The 21,895-nt window shown below is 39.4% G+C and overlaps 1 protein-coding gene across 1 annotated transcript in view; it reads right to left on the bottom strand.

Annotated features, from left to right (window-relative positions):
• Positions 1 to 8,993: 8,993 nt before the first annotated feature.
• Ufd1 (ubiquitin fusion-degradation 1-like) overlaps positions 8,994 to 21,895 on the bottom strand; it is a 44,505-nt gene continuing 31,603 nt past the window's right edge. The window contains exons 6-7 of the mRNA XM_067152751.2: positions 21,155 to 21,296; positions 8,994 to 9,151 (exon numbers count right to left, since the gene is read on the bottom strand). Coding sequence (XP_067008852.2) covers positions 9,074 to 9,151; positions 21,155 to 21,296 — 220 coding nt within the window. The 3' untranslated portion in view covers positions 8,994 to 9,073. The remainder of the gene's footprint in view (positions 9,152 to 21,154; positions 21,297 to 21,895) is intronic.

The raw sequence follows: 21,895 nt of genomic DNA, 5'->3' as shown, positions 1-21,895 counted from the left end.
GGGTAAGAGGCAGGCATGCTACCTCAACACCGCAGGGCTGATCAACCTCAAATGGAAAACATATCAGTTGTGTGTGTTGCCGGTCGCCACATGTGGTCTTCAGACAGCAACACTAGCATAGTGCACTGCAGTGATCTCCACCATAAGGGAAAGGGGTCAGAGGTTTGTGGATAACAGAATAACTTCCACATATGCATCCAACCACAGTGTTACAACTTATAAAACGTGCATGGTAAATGCAGAGTCCTAGCTAAGGTACACTGTTTTCAATTCTTAGAGCCTTATCCTTTCCACCTAGGAACTAGTTTGTATTAGCGGTATATATATTACAAAGGTAATAAATAAGCAACAAGTTTGTGGAATGGTCCTATTATCTAGGTGGTGAAGATAGCATTTAGTCCTTATTTCCTGTGCAAGTCTGCCTGGGTTTTCATTGTTGACATATTGGTAACATGTAAAGCAATATCGACCTTACAGACTATCCTTGTTAAATTTCTTATAATCTTCCTGAATTATAAGGGGCTGGTGGACCATCTGGTATATAGATACAGGACAGCAGCAACTTGATGTATTGATGTACTCACAAAGATGCGCACAAAATGATGTCAATTGTGTACACTATTTATTTACAAATTGTATTTACGTCTTCCACATGCACGCACTAATGAACTAATCATCTTGATAAACAAAACACTACTACGAAGAATAAGGAGAGACTACAACAGTTGCATGTCAACTACCAACCCAACAAAACCAATTCACATACTTGACTATAAACACTTGGCTAACACGACTTCCACACAAGTCTTATCAAAAGAACTCCGCTGCTCTACCATCAAGACTGCCCCTTTATATATGTTACCTGGCCAGGCTTCTAGTAGAATATGACACAACATATTTTCTTGTAAATTCGAGAGTATCCAATAGCCTAGTTACAATGTAAAGAATTTTCTATAACTATCTAGTGCCAAAGATATGTTATTCTGGATATTACAGTGTGTTGTACAATGTTACATTGGATTATACAACCATATATACAGGTAATAGTAAGTTATATACTATTAATTACATGTTCTTACGTTAAATAAACTCATATCTATATATATAAAATAAGAGTTTTGTCTGTACATTGCTCAGAATTTAAAAAGGATGGTATTTCTGTATCAGTTGTGCCCACAGTAACAAGAAAATGCCCTTTTTACTTTTCCGTAATTTCTGTCTGTCCGTCTGTCTGTATGTACGTACACGCATCATGAGAAAATGGCGGAAGAGAATTTAATGATAATTGGTATACGGAGTCGGGTAATAAGTCGCTACAATCTAGGCCATAAATAATTTTATTCACGCTAACTGAAATGGTAGTTTAGGGGCAGCCCTAAAATTTAATTCTCAAAATTTTTTGTTATTAGTGGTCGTATTTTAATGAAAATCGGTATACAAAGTCGGGGAATAAGTCGCTATAATCTAGGCTATAAATAATTTTACTCACGCTGAGTGAAATGGTAGTTCAGGGGAAGGCCTAAAATGTAATTCTCAAACAATTGTTATAAATGGTCGTATCTTAACGAAAATCGGTAGGGGAAGTTGAGGAATAAGTCGCTACAATCGAGGCCATAAATAATTGTATTCACGCTGAGTAAAATGGTAGTTTAGGGGAAGGCCTACAATGGAATTCTCAAATATTTGTCATTAGTGGTCTAATCTTAATGAAAATCAGTGTGCAAAGTCGGGGAATGAGTCACTGTAATCTAGGCCATAAATAATTTTATTCACGCTGAACGAAATGGTAGTTTAGGGGTAGGCCTAAAATTTAATTCCCAAATAATTATGTTATTAGTGGTCGTATCGACAAATACCACATAAGTTATATAGTATTATATTTCCGATCATTTATGTCTTATACATTGTTACTATACCGGCTGTGATCAGAGATATTCATGAATTTGGATTTTTGTTACTAAGTCCTTATCAGCGCCGAGTCATGAGAAATGGGTAGACAGGATTTAATGAAAATCGGTATGTAAAGTCGGAAAATAAGGAACTACAGTCTATGCCATAAATAATTTTATAATACGCCCTAAGATCACAGAGTCGAAAGAAAACTAAATGTGAAGGCCTACAATATAGAGCTCATAAACATGATCAACAATAACATTACATTGACCATTGTTTGTTGTGATGTGCTTTGTCTTCTGTTGCCACTCATCTCCGACAGATAGTATTACTGCTGCGTACTGAGTACTTTTTTAAAATTTACCTTACGTCGCACTGGCACAGTTAGGTCTTATGGCGATGACAAGATAGGAAAGGGCTATGAGCGTGAAGGAAGCGGCCTTGGCCTTAATCAAGGTATATCCCCAGCATTTGCCTGGTGTGAAAACGCGAATACACGGAATAACATCTTCAAGGCTGCCGACAGTGGGATTCGAATCCACCACCTCCCGGATGCAAGCTCACAGCTGCGCGCCCCTAACCACACGGCCAACTCGCCCAGTTGTACGAGTGTAACAGCCTGCCTAAATATTGGCGGGAAGTAGATGAGGAGTTAGGTAACTTTCTTCTTTAGCATGCCATTCCTCTGTTTCATAAATTTTCCGATACTACCGGTACGTAACACACTGGTTCATCATAGCATATGAGCTATTCAATCCCTACTGTCAGGCACTGATTGGAATGAGAAGTGTGCATATTTAATGGAATAATGGCAGAGAAGTGTCCACGGCTGTCTGCTGCCTGGTCATTCCAGCTTTGGAACTTTGGACTGTTAGATCGGCACCGTAGTACTGTTCGTTAAAAGTGAGAAAATGTGCAGTTTTCCATTTTTATGAATATTTCATATGATAACATTGCTTTAAATCGCTACATTACTATTGACGTTTTTGTAATGACGTATGCTGACTTTAGTTAGGGAATCCACAAAGTCAGTCTTTCTGAGAATCCCGTAGCGAAGCACGGGTACATCAGCTAGTTAATGTATATACAGCAGATGTTTCATGACATAACCTCACAAATAATACGATGATTATACCAAATACGGTTCGTACACAACTACGTAAAATATTAATAATACTAATCGATGTAAACACTTCATAGCCATACCTCACAAGTCATAATAATAACAATAATAATTGTAAATCAAGCTCGATATTTGCATTATCTACCCATGGGTTAGAGAATATTGTTTCCAAGTTATATTAGTCTATTACATTGCGCCACTGTGTAAGCACACATGGAAGGATTACACACAAAAGAAAAACAAGCATCCAAACTTTTTAACTGCAGTGGAGGATAGTATAACAATACTAGTGGTCATTGTTGACAAATAGATGCTGTTTGAGGCAAAGGGAGGGGGGAAGATAGACAAGACAAGAAAATGAAAAAAAAGAAAAGGAGCAGTTATCTTTTGTTAAGACCGGGTGATTCCCGAGATCTGAGCACCAACTTCAGAATCTTTCAGAGCAAGAGGTTGGAAAGATAGTGGTAAATGTTTGAGGACTTGAACCGTGAAACAATTATCGAATGTGGTTTGAAGGTATCACTATGAATGGGGACATGAAGATCCATGTTATGGAAATGCAGTGCTACTTATTCATTTGGCTAGTTTTAGTAGCTAACACAATGTAGAAAGCTGGGCTGAGTTTGCATTGAAGCTGGTAGATGAACGGGGAAGAGAAGACAATGTCCACATCTTCATACAACAGACGGGTGGTCTGCAGACCTCGACAAGCTCTTTTCTGCTTCCCAACTTCATCAGGAGGGTTTGCATCAACAAGCATTGAGTGTTCCTAGTCTCTTACAACTATACATCTTTTCATCTCTTCCGTGTCCTTTTCCACCTTTCTTCCTATCCTACATTTCCTTTATCAAGACTGAAGATCTGTCAGGTTGTTTCCATGGCTTGCTTAACACATTGACGACGGGCGCTTTACGTAAGCTACTACCCCATGCAGACCGGATAGTTCAAGCCTCCAGAAAAGAAATTACACTGCTGCACTCAAACTCCTGTAACTCGAAATGTATTCAAGATATCGACCTCAAACTAGGTCGCTTCGTAGTCTGTATGTTGTGATACTTTTCAAAGCAATACTGTTTGTGGCTCCATTCAATAGTCTTTCTAAGCACAGAGTAGCATGAATGCTGTATTTGTGCCATTCGTATACTCATTGTTTTCAAGTATTCAAGGATTTCTCTTTAAGGCTACTCCCTGATTAGTGTTAGCCGTTAATCATTAGAAATATCCAATTCACTGTCACTCAGTACCTATTATAATTGGTCTGTACATAATTAATCACAATTATCGGTAGCCATCGGCAAATGAATATGCCGCGCCATGTTGACATCTGCACGGGTGCTCCAAGAAATAGCTCTACATATCTGGTATTATTTTGTTAAATTCATGAAATTGAAATTTGATCAATAATTTAAAAAATACAAGGTCCATATAAGCGAGAATTCTTGTAGCCCGTAACCTACCGTTGGCTGAGAAATGACGAGAATTTCCAGGGCACATCAGATAATGAATCTGCATATAAATGTTGAAATACTCTAAGGCACGATGCCACGGGCAATCTTATACAATGATTCTCGGCACGTAAGAACACCTGCGTGTATACAAAGTTTCTTTCTTTGCTAGTGGTTTTACGTTGCGCCAACACAGATAGGTCTTATGGCGACGATGGGGTAGGAAAGGCCTACGAGTTGGAAGCGGCCGTGGCCTTAATTAAGGTACAGCCCCAGCATTTGCCTGGTGTGAAAATGGGAAACCACAGAAAAACATCTTCAGGGCTGCCGACAGTGGAATTTGAACCCACTATCTCCCGGATGCAAGCTCACAGCCACGCACTTCTAACCGCATGGCCAACTGGTCTGATATATATTTATATGAAGTTTCCATGGCTACAACGATCATATAATAAAAAAATACATCGACACTAAAATCTATGACCCCTGTACTCCATGATGTGATTAAATGTAGTTAAAATTATAGCCAACAGATAGCACAACAAGCTACAAACGACACCCGTGTATAAAAACGGAGATCTCCAGACGTTTGATTGAGTATCTGAAAGCACGACCTCCGATCAGGTCGTGCCGAGCAGTCTGACGTTTGGTTGAGTCTCTGAAAACACGACCTTCGATTGGTTCGTGCCGTGCAGTATGTCACCAGGTTGAATATATGAATGCATGAATTCTGAGTTTCAGTCCTTCCTCCTTCTATTAAAATTATCCGGATGTTTGTGTATCTTGATTGCTTCCCTGTAGAGACGGGCGTGAAAGTGGGATGTTGTGGCCAGTATGTCAGTATCCTCGTAACGGATCTCTCGCTTTCTGTCAAGCAGTGCATGCTCCGCTACTGCTGATTTGTCGTATTGCCCTAAGCGACTGTTCCTTTTGTGTTCTGTCAGGCGAGTATTGACACTTCTGCCAGTCGTGCCAATATAAACCGCTGCACAAGGCCTGATACACCCCTTTATATAAGGTACGGCCGAAGCTAACTAAGATCAGGGACATCACAGTCAACCAACCAGAGGATCCATTGCTCGGCACGATCCAATCGGAGGTTGTGCACTCCGAGATCCAATCAGACGACAGACTGCTCGGCGCGACCCAATCAGAATTCATGCCCTCATATATTCAATTATTTACATTTAAAAGATACTTCAAATATAATATACACACAATTGGTTCAACTCATTTGCAATTATTGTCACTTGGTGTAAAATTACGGCGTGCGTTTCTTTCTGAACTCAGGTAGGGTATATCAGGTAAATTGGACACACAGGTTTGAAGTAACGAGAGGGGAAAATTCTCTTCCCATTATGAGCTGACGATATGACCTGAAGTGAAATAAATATGAACTAATAAAAGAACAATTCATGTAAGTACATAATAATGACATTCTGGCCAAAAAAAGGAAAGTCTTACCTTTTATAGGCTACCTTTCTAGAGTTCGCTACCAGCACTGCAGGAAGAATTGCTGCTACTGCTATTACTTCTCACATCTCTCCATAAGCAGCCATCTTTACTTCTGTCTAACGAATTAGAGATTCCTGTTTTCTTGAAGCTCTTTCCAATCACCTTAGAAGAAATCATGTCCCAAGAGCGCAATATCCACTCACAAACGAGTTCCACAGGTGGTTTCCGAATCTTGCCTATTGCAGTAGGTTTGTGCACACTTTCTGCCATTCAGCACTAATAGTTTCTGATCATTGTCCTTGAATGACTTATTTATTGAAATGTCCAAGGGTTTAAGTACCAATGTCAGTCCACCAGGAATCACTGCCAAATCGGTTTTCATGGTTTCCAATAATTTCTTAGTGTATTCTGTTAGGTGGCCATGAAAACTGTCCAATACGAGAAGAGCCAGACATCAAAGGAGGGACCCTGCTCAGTTTCCCCAAATTGTTCATATACCATCTTGTACGAGTAGCATGTTCATCCACCCTTTTTTTTCTTGGATATGAATGTGGATCCCTCACGAAAATTTTACCGGAAATTTTACTTTCAGCATTGTTTTTTGTTTTAGAGCAACGTAAGTTGCAAGCTTTCTGCCATCAGCTGTTACAACAAGCATTACAGTACAGGGCTGTTTTTCGCTTCCCGTAGTACGTTCGATAACACTCAATGTCCCTTTCTTATCGATTGTTCGACTTTGTTTTTTTTTTTTTTTTGCTAGTCGCTTTACGTCGCACTGACACAGATACGTCTTATGGTGACGATGGGACAGGAAAGGGCTAGGAGTGGGAAGGAAGCGGCCGTGGCCTTAATTAAGGTACAGCCCCAGCATTTGCCTGGTGTGAAAATGGGAAACCACAGAAAACCATTTTCAGGGCTGCCACAGTGGAGTTCGAACCTACTATCTCCCGAATACTGGATACTGGCTGCACTTAAGCGACTGTAGCTATCGAGCTCGGTGTTCGACTTTGTGGCATGTCGAAATATATTGACATCTGATCTGCATTTCCTATTTGGGAGACCAAATATTCCTTCACTTTATGCTTCTCAATCACAAAGCAGTGAAAATCAATTACTTTTTAGTTGAAATCATTTGGCATTCCTTGGCATAATGTTGTTCTTTGTCGAAGAGAGAGTCCATTTCTCTTCACAAAATTAATCATCCAGCCTCAGCTAACCTTAAAATCCGAGAAATTGATTCCATGTGCTGCAGTTATTTCTTGTCCTATAAAATACAGCACTTTGTGGCAAAAGGCATATCCATCATTGAAGAATGAAATAACATACTTAAGTAGATCCTCCTCTAGCTGTGGAAACTTGCCACTTTTTGGTCTGCGAAATCTTTGGGAGACCTGTTGGACATTTGAAGTGCACTTTTCTGTTTCCGCCAGTAGCCACATTGCATTCAGACACTGAATACTTGCAGCCTGCTGTCCTATTCTCGTATGTTTTGGCGTAACTGATCACTGCGAGTTTATGCGATGGAGTATTACTTGAATACTTGGTCAATGTGGATTGACAAACAATTTTTTTAATTACATGTACCACATCTGAAACACTTGTAAAATATGTTTGTATAAGACTAGAACAGAGTGTAACTAGTCACTTCTGTGTTGATTCACTCACTGAACTAGTGCAGCGGCACTTCCTACTGGCAGACAACAGCACGTTGTGTAGTATTTGGAATGCCCAGTTTTGCAATAGGAAGGCTGCTAATTGACATCTTTACTTCAAAACACATCCAGAACTACATGAAGGATGATTGAAGAAGTGGAAATATTCTTTTTCTCCACCTTGGACCCAAAAATATTAGGATGCGTAAATTATACAAGGGTGTTAATTATACACAAAAATAGTTAATTAGCAAGGTAAAAAAAAAAAAAAAACAACCAGGTTAAAATCTGAAAATCTGGGCCCTAATGTTAACTCACACGACTGCTCCACATACTGAACTACTCCACATACAGCATTTACCTGGTGTGAAAATGGGAAATCACGGAAAACCATCTTCAGGGCTGCCGACACTGGGGTTTGAATCCACTATCTCCCGAATACTTGATACTGGCCGCACTTAAGCGACTGCAGCTATCGAGCTCGGTAATTGAAAGATTACAGAGAAACTGAACCTGTTTCGCCTCCACTTTGTCCAGCACACATCTCAGATGGAGTGACCAGGATTTGAACCATGGAACCCAGGAGTGAGAGGCCGCTTGAGACACGGTGGCTTCCTGAAGTGTACTTGCATATGGATGTGAAAGTTGGACATTGGGAAAATACAAAAGGCTTAAGTTGGAAGCAACAGCGATGTGGATGTAAAGAACAAGCTGGACACAAAGGAAGAGTAGCGACCAAATTCTCAAGGAAGTTGATGAAAAAAGACATCTGATCCACGAGATTGAAACATGGAAGGCAATGTTGTTGGAAAGAACGGAACAGGACGACCACGAGACACTTATTTTAAAAATGTTGTTACCAGAATAACCTGCAGTTCTCATATAGAGCTAAAAAAAGAACTGCTGAAGACAGAACTCGATGGTTGCAGCAACAACCTTTAAAACTTGAAATGAATGAATTCTTGGATGATCCAGGTAGAAAAATTATGTGAATTATTTTCTTCTCCCCAAGCTGTTTTCAAATTGAGAGATAGAAAATCAGGCAAGTAAATATAGAAATTAAACACACGACACATCAGCGTTACTCATCAACGCAAGGATATAGGAGGTCATATCTTCATCTCTGAAGATTAGGAGAATATACAGTACACCTGAAGTCACACTTTTAATTTTATTTCTGAGATGTTATACACAATCTTGTTCATTTCCACTTTCTGAGCATTAATTATACTTCCCTTTTCTGATGTAGAGCAAACTCCACAGCTTAGCACAGAGAACAAACTCAATATCTGACAACAGACAGGACCAGTGACCACTGTTTTTTAATCTATAATGCCTAATGCTCCATATCCACACCGAGTGTGCCAACATTCAATAGCTCAAACTTTCACTGTCATTCAAGACTAAGGTCTATGAACCACCATCAGTAAAAACACTTGGAGTCTTATGTACATCAAACCTCATAACAAAATATACAATATAAAACAGTTCGCTTTCCTCAGGATTCATTTCTTGGATTTTGTCTTCCGCAGCGAATGGCCTTCTCCAGTGAATGCTTTAAACTCCTCTTGTGGTTCCTTGTTCTGGAACACAAGCATAAGACACCCCATTACCAACAATTTTGTAAGCAGAGCAAATAATTTGTGTAATGTTGCAGCTCTGATGGTTCTTAAAGAACATGCATAATACCAGGTTAAATCTATATTGTTTTATTATGTAAGTTTACCAAATTCTCTTTTGTGTTCACTCAATCATTCACTCACACAGTAGCGTAACCAGGATCAGCCATTTGGGGGGGGGGGGGGGGGGGGGGGGTTAGTAATGAAATGATGATAGAACGCAGTGCAAGACTTGTCATTGTAACGACTCTAATACAAGTGAATTATGTTGATAATCAGACTGCAGAACACTAAAAGATCTCATATTAAAATACAGATCAAGAACAATAAGGTCAAGGTCAACAGTTGTACAATATGTTCAGTTCACGATCTAAAATTCAACTTTCGAGGCTTCCTACAAACTAGATTCAACAGATCTGTCGGTCCTACGATTATGTCTCTGAATGTTTATTGTCAGTTTCTATTTATTTTCTTTCCGTAAAATTTCCAAGGGCGGGGGTTCCAAGCCCCAGTATCCCCCCCCCGGCTACGCTCCTGCACTCATATATGTTCATCCTTTTTACTCAGTTATTCATACATTAGTTTACTATGGTTGCAGAATATCAGATCTGATCAGCTTGTTTTTTGATGTGACCTAACTTTATCTGTTAAGACCAGTCACAAGTTATGTAGCCCCTTCTCAGAAGTACAAATTCAAAACAGCATGTATTCAGTTAAAAAGATACCTTTTTATGCATTGTAACTAATACTAAATACCAATTAATATCTACAAATAACAACATATTTGAAGATATTAATTACATTGTGCTAGCAACAAGATTATGTATGGTTTCAAGACATCTACCAGGCTATTACAGGGCCAGCCTCCAGAAACTTTACAAATGTAGAACTGTTAAACTGGAGCAATGGTTTGTCTTCATTAGTTTCAACTATGAAAATGCAGATTCACATACATACGATGGCCATCCGATAAATAAGTTTCACTACTTTATAAAAAATGCAAGCGGGTTATTTACACTTGTAAAATATTTTATCAACATTCTACAACTCGTTCACTACTTATCCGCATAGTAATCATTTCTGTCTAAACACTCTTGGTATCTTGGCAGCAGTTTTTTGATACCTTCGTCATACCAGGCTGGGTGCCGTCTTCATAGCGAGCGGTTCACCACCGCTCCTACCTCTTCATCAGTCACAAACCGCTTGCCTCCAAGGTGGAACTTCTGTTTTGGAAAGAGATGAAATCACTCAGGGCAAGATCTGGAAAATAAGGTGGATGGGGTAAAAGATCCCATTTGAGGTTCCACAGGAAATCTTGGGTCCTTTCAGCTGAATGGGGGCATGCATTGTCATGAAAGAGCAACACTTTCCGAGACAGAAGCCCAGGCCGTTTTTGTTTAATTGCAGCTCTGAGCTTCGTAGGGACCGTGCAGTACCTCTCAGCTGTGACCGTAGTGCGTCGGTGCAGGTAGTCAAACAGTATAACGCCATTACAGTCCCAAAATACAGTAACCATAACTTTGCTCGCAGAGGCTGAAGTCTTGACTTTTTTGGTGCACATTCACCAGGTTTCTTCCATACCATGCTTTGTTGTTTTGTTTCTGGGCTTGAATGATGCGCCCCGCTCTTATCTCCAGTGACAATGCAGGAAAACAGATCTCCCTCTCTTTGAAGAATCTGCAGGAAAACTCGGGCCGCCTCAATCCGCTGTTGCTGGTGAGCATCAGTAAGCAAACGTGGAACTCATCTTGCACAGACCGTTCAATATTGCAAGACATCTGACAAAATCGTCGCAATACAGGAGTGTCCAATTTCTATACCAGGAGGCAGCAGATTCATTATCTCATCCATGCTGACGCATCGATCTTCGTCCACTACATTCTGAACTGTAACATTGACTGCATTGCCTGTAGCAGTAACAGGTCTGCCACCTATTTGGATGTTCATGAATCCTTCACCATAAACACACACTAAATGGTGATGAATATTGATAGCCATTTCACTTTTTGCCGTGAAATAAACAAATAACAGAACGGAGTTCACAAGCGGACTCGCTTCCAAGGGGTAGGTCCATGGCAACTGGTGCTGTACTGACGAACGTGGAGCAAACATGTGCTGTTGAAGGTCAAGAGCAACCACCATATCCCAATGAAAGTTCCTACAGTACCAACTTAATTTTTAAACATGTGGTTTGTAGAGAAACAATAGGGAAACTTATTTATTGGATGGCCTTCATATGCTGATCCAAAGCAAGATTGCAGCATCCAGCATTTTCTAATATTGTTATATTTCACACAAGAAATACATTTCCAAAATTCCTTTTCTGATGATCAGGTTTTTAAGAACAGATCACTGAAGACTTACCGTATTTCACGGCATAATCGTCGCACTTTTTATACCAAAATTTTCGAAAAAAATTGTAGGGTGCGACCATTATACGATGAATATTTAATACCAGTATTTGTATTACTCAAAAAATGTATTTATAACTAAATTGTATTTGATACAAATTTAAGATGCACATAATACTCGCGTTTATACATCAAAATAATTAAAATAGTCTAAAACAAAATTCATAATTTTTCGCAACAATTCGGCGAACGTTTTTCCAACCTGAAAATAAAAATTAACGTATTAAGTTAATTTGTCATTAATTTGAGTATTAAAGTTAAAATATTACACTTGCAAAAAATTATCGCTTTGTTGTGAAATGCGGACTTACCGGTACGCAATTTATTCCAAATCTTCGGTGTCGCTATCGCAGGTTTCGTTATCTGATGCACCGTCCTCGCCTCTGTTAATACCAGTATCAGATTCTTCGTCTCCCTGCCACACTGCGTCATCTTCGGAACCGTCTAGTGCATTCGAAATCCCAGTCCTTTTGAAGCTCTTGGAGACTAGTTCAGGTGGTATAAGATCCCACGAGCATAACAAGTCCAAGGGTGGACGCCTGATATTTCCGGCGGGCGTCAATTGCTGATCGCCGCTCATCATCCACTCGTTGTAAAATCGACGTAAACGGTCTTTAAAGGGTTTATTAACACATACGTCTAGTGGCTGCAACGCAGATGTTAGGCCACCAGGAATGACTATCTGTCGTGTCTTATTTGTAGCGAGAATTTGCTTCACTTCGTTCACGAGGTGACCTCGGAAACTATCTAAAACAAGCAGAGCTGGTTGTTTTAGTAGTGCATCAGGTCTTCTATTCCACACAGTTTCAACCCAATCCAGCATGAGTTCTACGTCCATCCAACCCTTTGGTTGCACTCGTACATGAATTCCACGGGGAAACTGTATATTCTTAGGCATCGTTTTCCTCTTGAAAATGATGTAAGGCGGCAACTTTCTCCCGTCAGCTGTAATGGCTAGCATTGCCGTGCATCGCAACTTCTCACTACCGCTGGTTTTCATTAATACACTCCGTGATCCTTTTAGCGCAATAGTGCTGTTGCGAGGCATATCAAAAAAGATTGAAGTCTGATCGGCATTACCGATTTGAGAAAGAAAGTACGAAGTTTCCTTGCGCAAACGTATGACAAATCGGTGAAAATTTACAATCTTGTCCGTGTAATCAGCAGGCAACTTTTGGCTTAGTGTTGTTCTCCTTCGCACTGACAGATTGTGTCGTCGCATGAACCCCTTAATCCACCCACGAGTCGCCTAAAACTGAGTTACCGGTATGTTGTGTTTGCGCGCTACCTCCTGTCCCTTAATTTGTAACATTTCATATGATACACTGCAGCCATTGTTACGTATTTCACTGACGTACCTAAACACTTCTTCGTCAATTATAGGAAACTTCCCTGTTTTAGGACCTCTAAACGCGCGTCTAGAAGGGTTTGTGCTTTTTAGCTTGTTTTTTACTTTCCGCCAGTCACGCACCAACTTGTCACTCACAGAAAATTTTCTTTCTGCAGCTCTGTTCCCGTGCTGTTCAGCGAAGGCAATTACGCTTAGCTTGAAGCCCGCAGAATAGTTTCTATATTTATCCATAATCGCTTATAAATGCTTCACACGTTAATGTTTTGCGATATAAATGACTTTCCGTAATTGTTCACTATTAAAACAAATTATTTCTGCAAACACCCAAAACACAAATTAAAAACTTAAATTCTCACGCACACATGTCTACAGTAATCACGTAAATCTGAAACAAATAAATGCATCTGTGATCTGTCCATTCCAGAGCAGCCAATACTGTTAGGCAGCAAGGAAGCATGCAACAATTTATCAGTTTAGCTCGTTGGTTGCGACACACTACTGCGCTTGCGCAAACCTCGCAAACCGGAGCTCTAGCTAGCGCGGTGTAGATCTACTGTATAGTTGACTGTATTCCGAGACGTCAGTAACAAACATTCATTTTTTTCAATTTCTTTTAAACATACGGTAATTAGGTTAATATTTCTTCCCAGTTATTGATGATTTTACATTACATTACTACGAGTTTATAAAATAAAACTTTAATAGCATTGGATAATAATTATCTTGACTGCTTGGATAAAAGTTTTCATCCCATGCCCGGACACTTATGACGTAGTAGTAAGATAAGAGTCTAGCGATGACAACCGAGACATCGTAAATAATTCGGCTGAATAATTCCGTGGAAATCTGCGTTATCGTCTTGGATTTCACTTCGTGCGCAATAACACAGGAGCCGGCCCCATGGTGTAGGGATAGCGTGCTTGCCTCTTACACGGAGGCCTCGGGTTCAATTCACGGCCGGGTCAGGGAATTTTACCTGTATCTGAGGGCTGGTTCGAGGTCCATTCAACCTACCTAGCCGGTATTTCCTGGCGACGTTGCCGATAAGCGATATCTTACAGCCTTACGTATTTCAAATGGGAACTCATAATATGTAGGTGGTTAATAAATAGTACACTGTCTCGCGACCACGTTGTCAAACTGCCGATAGTCTACCGGTAAGCCATGCGTCGTACATACAGTATACCGGTATTATTTATTTATACGTTGTGCAACATGTCGCAAATGTGACTGTGTTGCCAAATTGCCCATAAACCATACACGTATTTAAATTGCGCATTCATGTGCAACTTACGTTGCAGTTCCATTTACCTTTTAACCAGATTAGTGAACAAAATTTGGACGTGCGACGATTATGTAATTAAAGGTTTAAAGTCCGATTTTTGTATTGAAAATAAAGGATGCGACGATTACGCGGTGGCGACGATTATGCCGTGAAATACGGTATTATCTTGAATGAGTGTAAGGTGCTACCTTCAAGACAGGAGCAGTCTTATTAGGACACAGCAAACGGAGGAACGAAGCTGAAACAACCAGGAACACACAGCATATTTACGACACAAGTGACTGCTACAGCTGCAACAACCTGTGTCTGTCTCTCCCAAAGACAAAACCCGTGTTTGATCCTGTGGTGCTCTGCCAACTATAATTTGTGTGATGCAGTAACTCAGTTTAATATCGATGTGACTAGCAAAGGCTTGTTGGAATATAGGTCAATTATTTCAAAAAGAAGAGGATTTATCAGAGCTGATGGATTGGCACAGTCAGTGCTTTGGAATTAACCACGAATGCAATAACATTGAATACACTATACAGAAGCGCAGTATTGTATATACACAAATAATCCCTGCATATTTTTGTCAAAATATGGTGGCAGAAATTTGTAGTGCAGGTACTATTTACACCTGACTTATAGAAATCTGGAAGTTGGTATTTTCCCGCCCATTCAGTCGGCGAATTTGTTCCCGTCAAAACCACAAGAAATATGCTGCGTACATGTCATGTCATTTACATGGCATTAGTTGAGGTAATATCACATGTTTAAAATGGCCACTGTGAGTTCTCGTTATAGGTCGTTCACAGCTAAAGAAAAGCTCCACATTAACTGCACAGTGAGAAGAAAGTATGATGTGGACGAGAGTTCCATATGCGATTGGAGGAAGAATAACGCTCATCTTGAACGAACAGGCGGTAACTGCCACACACTTCGTGGACAAAAAGCAAAGTTTCCAGAAATTGAAAACAGGACATGCAAATATGCAAGAAAAAAATACAGTTTGGACATGCGGTCTTCAGTGAAACGTGTCGGATGAAAACTATAACAAAAGCAAGAGAATTAAAAATTATGGGTTGTGAGGCTTACATGTGTTTCTGAACGAAATAACAGGAAAACTAGCACTGCACAATGACTCCCAGCCAATTAAGAAAAAAATATTGTGAATGTATTTATGGTTTAAAATAACAAGTCTCCTAGAGCGAGTATGGCACATAGTGAGAACCCTGTGGTAGGGACAGTATCTTACATGCCACTCGAAAATTTCTATATTAAACTGTGGAATATGCTTTGTTTACAACAAGAATCGTTTCACTGTTTCATCCGTTATTACAAATTATTTAGTGTAAGAGGCGCTCCGAACTTCGGAGCATGGGTTGGCAACCACGGAGCCAATAGCTGAGTTCTGGTATTGCTTCCATTTACTTATGCCAGGCTCCTCACTTTCATCTATCCTATCCACCCTCTCTTGGTCAACTCTTGTTCTATTTTGAGTCTTTCATTTTCACGCCCTTCGTAACCATTGTCTTTCTTTGGCCGATACCTTCATTTTTCTAAGTGTCGGATCCCTTCCATTTTTTCTCCCTGATTAGTGTTGTATAGAGGATGGTTGCATAGTTGTGATGGTTGCATAGTTGTACTTCCTCATAAACAATAATCATCACCACCACCACATGTATTAATATTTAACAAAGCTATATATACAGTGCCAGCCCTGTGGTGTAGGGGTAGCGTGCCTGTCTCTTACCCGGAGGCCCCGGGTTCGATTTCCGGCGAGGTCAGGGATTTTTACCTGGACCGGAGGGCTGGTTCGAAGTCCACTCAGCCTGCGTGATTAGAATTGAGGAGCTATCTGACGGTGAGATAGCGACCCTGGTCTAGGAAGCCAAGAATAACGGCCGAGAGGTTTCGTCGTGCTGACCACACGACACCTTGTAATCTGCAGGCCTTCGGGCTGAGCAGCGGTCGCTTGGTAGGCCAAGGCCCTTCAAGGGCTGTAGTGCCGTGGGGTTTGTTTGTTGTTATATATACAGTAAATACAACAAAAGAAAAAAAGAAACCTTTTTACCACTATTTTCCTTCCTAAAATTAGGGTGGGGGGATTATTTGAATATATATAGCATTTAGAAACATATGGTAAACTTCAAACCTCTATGAGGTAAACCATTTAGTCTCTAGATTAAATTTGCTTAAAACAGAATTACTTTACTCCTACACAGCTAAGGGCTCCTCCCTAGCGGCACCTGTTTTCCACAAAGCGCAAAATTGCAAAATTTTTGCAAAATTCTACGAATTAGGCTCAAAAACGCAAACCTATTTATGTTTAAGCAAAATCACGAAATAATTTGGAATTGTATCATTTGAAGTTAACGACTGAGATTTGAGGCAAGTTGTGGCAATAAAATCCGACAATCGATGCCACAATCAACTTTATACCCGTTCGATATATATTGAAAACTAAGGTATAGTATATCGATTATCGCTAAATTAGCTTCCTGTGAAGCGAAAAATTTATTGTATTCATAATTACCTGATGGAGTGACGGTATCCTCTTGCGTGTTGAAAATCGCTGCTGATCGGTGCGTTTAATTTCCTGTTTTTTGCTCAGTTTACTAAAATGGTTGTGACAGTTTTTGATCGAGAAAAAGAATTTGCATCGGAAAGATTTTACGTGTTTGACAAAACTAGAAAGATACTGATATGCAAATACTGTAATGAGTGAAAGCAGTGGTAGAGAAAGGGTACGTGCCTGAAACACATTAATAACAGAATTTCACATAAGAAGAACAAGGAAAAGGCACTAACGACGACAGGCATCAGAAGACAAGCTAGTCTCACAGACACTAGTTCAGCGGCAAAACGAGCGAAATACGATAAAGACACATTCATTTTATCTACAACTCAAGTTTTTATGGAGGCAAATATTCCATTGGAAAAAGTTGATCATCCAAAGAGGAAGAAATCTGAGGTTATGTTTTTCTAATAACTTTGTGCATTTATGCTAGTTTTCTCGTTTAATGACATTTAAGCCTAGATAATTGATGCTGGATCCCTCATTTACATAAAATTATAAATCATTTAATGCATTCAAGTGATGTTAAAGAGCCCTCTAATATTAGGCCTACTGATTTTTTTAAGGTGCTGGAGACTTGCCCACAGCTGGAAGACTGCGGGAAGGTTCTGTATTACAAGTAACAACTCTCATTATTGTTCCGTATTGAAGATAACGTTAGGCATAGATATCAAGGATAATTTAATAAAAAACCACCTATTCAATACTTTCCACGTTTAACCCCTCAGCGCCGACCTCTATACGTGGTATAGACCCCCTTTTCTTCCATAGCCGCCGACCTCTATACGTGGTATAGACCCATACATGGTTTCGCATTTACGGCTATAGCGCGAAGAGTTTTGGTGTTATGGATATGCAAATTGTTTTGTTTCCAAGAAGACATTTTCGGGTTTATCAGTGTTCTAAATAAGTATTGAAAATCGTTAAAGTGTAGCTGCTTTTGCAAGGATAAGTATTTGTCAATTATGTCTGAGCACCAATCCCTGCTTTTTTAATAGTCCGTTTGCTTCATTCTTTCTCACAGAATAAAATAAAGAAATTATGATCTGAGAAGTTTGTCTTTTCGTGTGATGTTCTTTGCTCTAATTTTGTATTAAGAGTGCGGTTTATTTATTATATTTGTCTTTATTTCTCAGCTTGTAGTCTTTTCGTAACTCTCTACGAGTACTCTGTATAGGCATCAGTTAGTGCTGCTTTCTGTCATACGACACGAGAAGCAGTTGTGCATGGTATATATCTCGTTTGAAAGACGATGTATCGACCTTTTAATCTGAAATATGTATCGAGTTGTTTTGATTCGTCATAAATATTATTCCCCTCATTCAGTTTCGTCCTGCCGCTTTCGGTCCCGCTGCAGCTTCATCAGCTTGTGTGACGCACCGCGCTCAATGGCTAGCTCCTGCTGAGTGTAGCGTGCTTGAAATATTGTATAATTCAAATGAAAGTTTAGTCGGAAGTAGTAGTGGCAGTATTAGCAGTAGTGATAATGAAATAGATGATGTAGCAGTGGTAAATGATGAGAGTGACGATGAGGAGGAACCAGTACTTGGAAATTTCGTGTAGGAGGCTATAGATACGCATACAGGTCAAAGGGAAGCTTTCAACAGTGAATTATGATTCCTAGATTCTCCAATAATATTTAGACAAGTCACAGGGACAAACATTGAGCAGTTATCTTATCAGTTTCAGCTGATGGAAGGTTTGTTTACGTAGTACAAAATACGCTTCTCGGGCGGGAAACGAAATATTCAAGGCCGGCGCGCATCAGATAATACAGTTCCAAGGTTGCAGGAAAGACGTTTTATCAGGAAATTAGCACCCAAGAGTGAGAAATCCAAACCTCAGAGACGTTGTATCACGTGTTCAAAACACGGTGAAAAGAAGACATCGGTGTACTGCTGCCAGGAGTGTGCCTTGGGTCTCTGTCTCGAAGAGTGCTTCGAACTCTATCACACGGAACTAAATTACTAAGAAATGTGAAACAATTATGTAATTATCTTTATGTACATAGTTCTACCATAAGGAATTCCAAATTTCGTGAATATCGGGCCACTCTTATACTAGTAGTAACGCTTTAAGTGAATCAATGTATTTCAGTCGCGCGTAGTTGAAATCTCATCCGGCCGCGGGATAGGAAGCTCTTTAAACGGTTGCGACGCTGAGGGGTTAATGTGGTTATTATCTACATGATTTTATGTAGACTTATTTGGTCAGGTACATGTTTCACCCATTATTTTGGGCATCTTCAGCCTGCAAACAACCTTTAGGTCAAGGTTTGGGACCTTTTTAACCAATATAAACATACCAATATATACAATATATACATTATATACAATATATACAAACATAAGTTAATACAGTTAAGTATTTTGGTCCTAATCTATCTAATATGAAAAATGTCCAAAACTAAAATGGATCTTCTTTTCGGTAAAGAGGATTGCATATCGGGGTTTATGTGACCCCTATATCATATTAAGTTTTTGACGTACCGTGTCTGGTGACAGGATGTGTCGTCAACAATAAGTGGAGATTTGAACTGATTGTTGCTTGTAGGTTGGTCAAGATTGAAAATATAAATTTAAATTAAATGTGTTTTAAGTTGGCAGTTCTATTCTGGTTAACTTAAAATGTTCAAAAATAAAAATAAAATGAAACGGATCTTCTTTTTTTAAAATCATGTCTTGAGAAAGGGTGATATTAAAACCCTTGAGAAAGTCTTGAGAAAGGGTGATATTAAAACCCTTTCTCAAGACTTATGATTTTAAAAAAAGAAGATCCGTTTCATTTTATACTTATTTTTGAACATTTTAAGTTAACCAGAATAGAACTGCCAACTTAAAACACATTTAATTTAAATTTATATTTTCAATCTTGACCAACCTACAATCAGTTCAAATCTCCACTTATTGTTGACGACACATCCTGTCACCAGACACGGTACGTCAAGAACTTACTATGATATAGGGGTCACATAAACCCCGATATGCAATCCTCTTTACCGAAAAGAAGATCCATTTTAGTTTTGGACATTTTTCATATTAGATAGATTAGGACCAAAAAACTTAACTGTATTAACTTATGTTTGTATATATTGTATATAATGTATATATTGTATATATTGGTATGTTTATATTGGTTAAAAAGGTCCCAAACCTTGACCTAAAGGTTGTTTACAGGCTGAAGATGCTCAAAATAATGGGTGAAACATGTACCTGACCAAATAAGTCTACATAAAATCATGTAGATAATAACCACATTAAACGTGGAAAGTATTGAATAGGTGGTTTTTTATTAAATTATCCTTGATATCTATGCCTAAGGTTCTGTATCTCGAATCATCAAAGAGGAGGAGGAAAGATTAAAAGAAGCTGTGAAAAATGAGAGTTTCAATTCCGTGTGATGAAACGACTAGTAAAAAAAAGGGGAACACAGGCAATTATGAATGTAATTCATAAAATTGAAATTCAGTACCAGAATGTAGTTTCTATAACTTCAGATTCAGTACGTTACATAGGCAAGCGCATAAACGCAGTTACGATTTTAGTTTCAGAAGAGTTAGTACACACGCAATGCTGGGCTGATAAACTGAATTTTGTGGGCAGTGTGCGGGCTGTGGAACTTAGTGCTTTGAACCAATGTGTTGTACAGGCAAAACACATCTTCCTTAATACACGGGAGAGGAAGCATGTATACACTCAATTCTTGAAACAGAAATATTAAAAAGAACCCACCAATGCTAAACTCTTCCCTATTCCTGTTAACACCAGGTGGAACTCATGGTTTAAAAGTGTTGAGTACCTTGGAGAATATAATCGTGATCAGTCAGTAATGTTGATAGTGAGAGGGCATTCTCAATGTATTGTAATGTAATGTCTGACAGGAGAACAGCTCTGACTCCCAGTAATATGGAACTCATGGTACCTCTGTCTTTTTCAGACTGATGTGTAAATTATATATTAGGCTAGGCCCTACTTGTTACAGTGACAGCTGATATATCTTTTTCAAATTTCCGTGCTTTGATATAATGTGTAATACTGTATGTGTTCTAAGCAGAAGCATAACTCATGTATTTATGTACTTATGCAAAAATACAACGTTGTTATACTGCAAATGAATGTAACTAAGTTACTGTTGAAAAGTGGAAATAAAATTTAGCTAAATTATTGACGAAATAAAATAAAAATACCTAAAAATATATCAAAATAACTGTTAAAAATGACAAAATTAGGCAAACATTTTCAAGACAAACAGGTGCCTCTACTCATCCCAAATCTTTAGCACACATTTAGTGGGGTAACGAGTTCTCATGTTATGCCACTTTCCAGCCCTCAGCAACAGTTCGTTCGCGAACTAGGCTTACCTCCTTCGATGGTGGTCGGGAGTTCCTCAAAAAACGCAATGTTCCGATTTTGTAGTTATAGTCAGGAATACCCCGTTGGTAAGTCATTTTCTGCAAAGGCACTGGGGCAGTAGAAGTGTCCTTCCTCTTCTTACCGTCCAACCTGTAAAAAAAAGTGGCATGTAATTGTTCTGCTCACTCACAATACAGCATGTATTCAAACATCTGTAATAAACATTGGGGGAGTAGGGGGAGGGGGCGGGTGATTCCTGGGGATCAAAACAAGAAAAAATGCCCTATAAACATAGGCCTTACAATGCATAGGCATTGCCCATGTCTTGACGATTTTGACATATGTTGTCTATTTTGTTCATCAACAAGGCCACATTTGAAAGAGATGCATAACTCACACATGTGAGCGGTTGAAAATCCCCAAGGTAGAGTTGTCACCACTCATCAACGGCACTTTAGATGCAATGTGTGGTGTGGTATTATACATGATCAAATGATTGGCCCATACATGCCACCCCAATGACTGACTGGACCAGGGTACCTGACCCTTTTGAGGAACATGCTGCCCGTACAACTGGAACATGTGTCCCTAGCAGTTCCTTGCACCATGTGGTTAATGCACGATGGGGCTCCAGTGCACTTCAATTTGTATGTGCACTGGTTTTTGGGCATGGGCAAGACCTTCCCACAACAGTAGGTTGGGCTGATATAGATGTTGATTCCCATAAGGAACCTGAAATATTAGTCCCA

The sequence above is a fragment of the Anabrus simplex genome, chromosome 8 (genome assembly GCF_040414725.1).
Source record: "Anabrus simplex isolate iqAnaSimp1 chromosome 8, ASM4041472v1, whole genome shotgun sequence".
Lineage (NCBI taxonomy): Eukaryota > Metazoa > Arthropoda > Insecta > Orthoptera > Tettigoniidae > Anabrus > Anabrus simplex.
The sequence above is the reverse complement of the archived record's forward strand: the minus strand, read 5'-3'. Positions and strand labels throughout refer to the sequence as shown.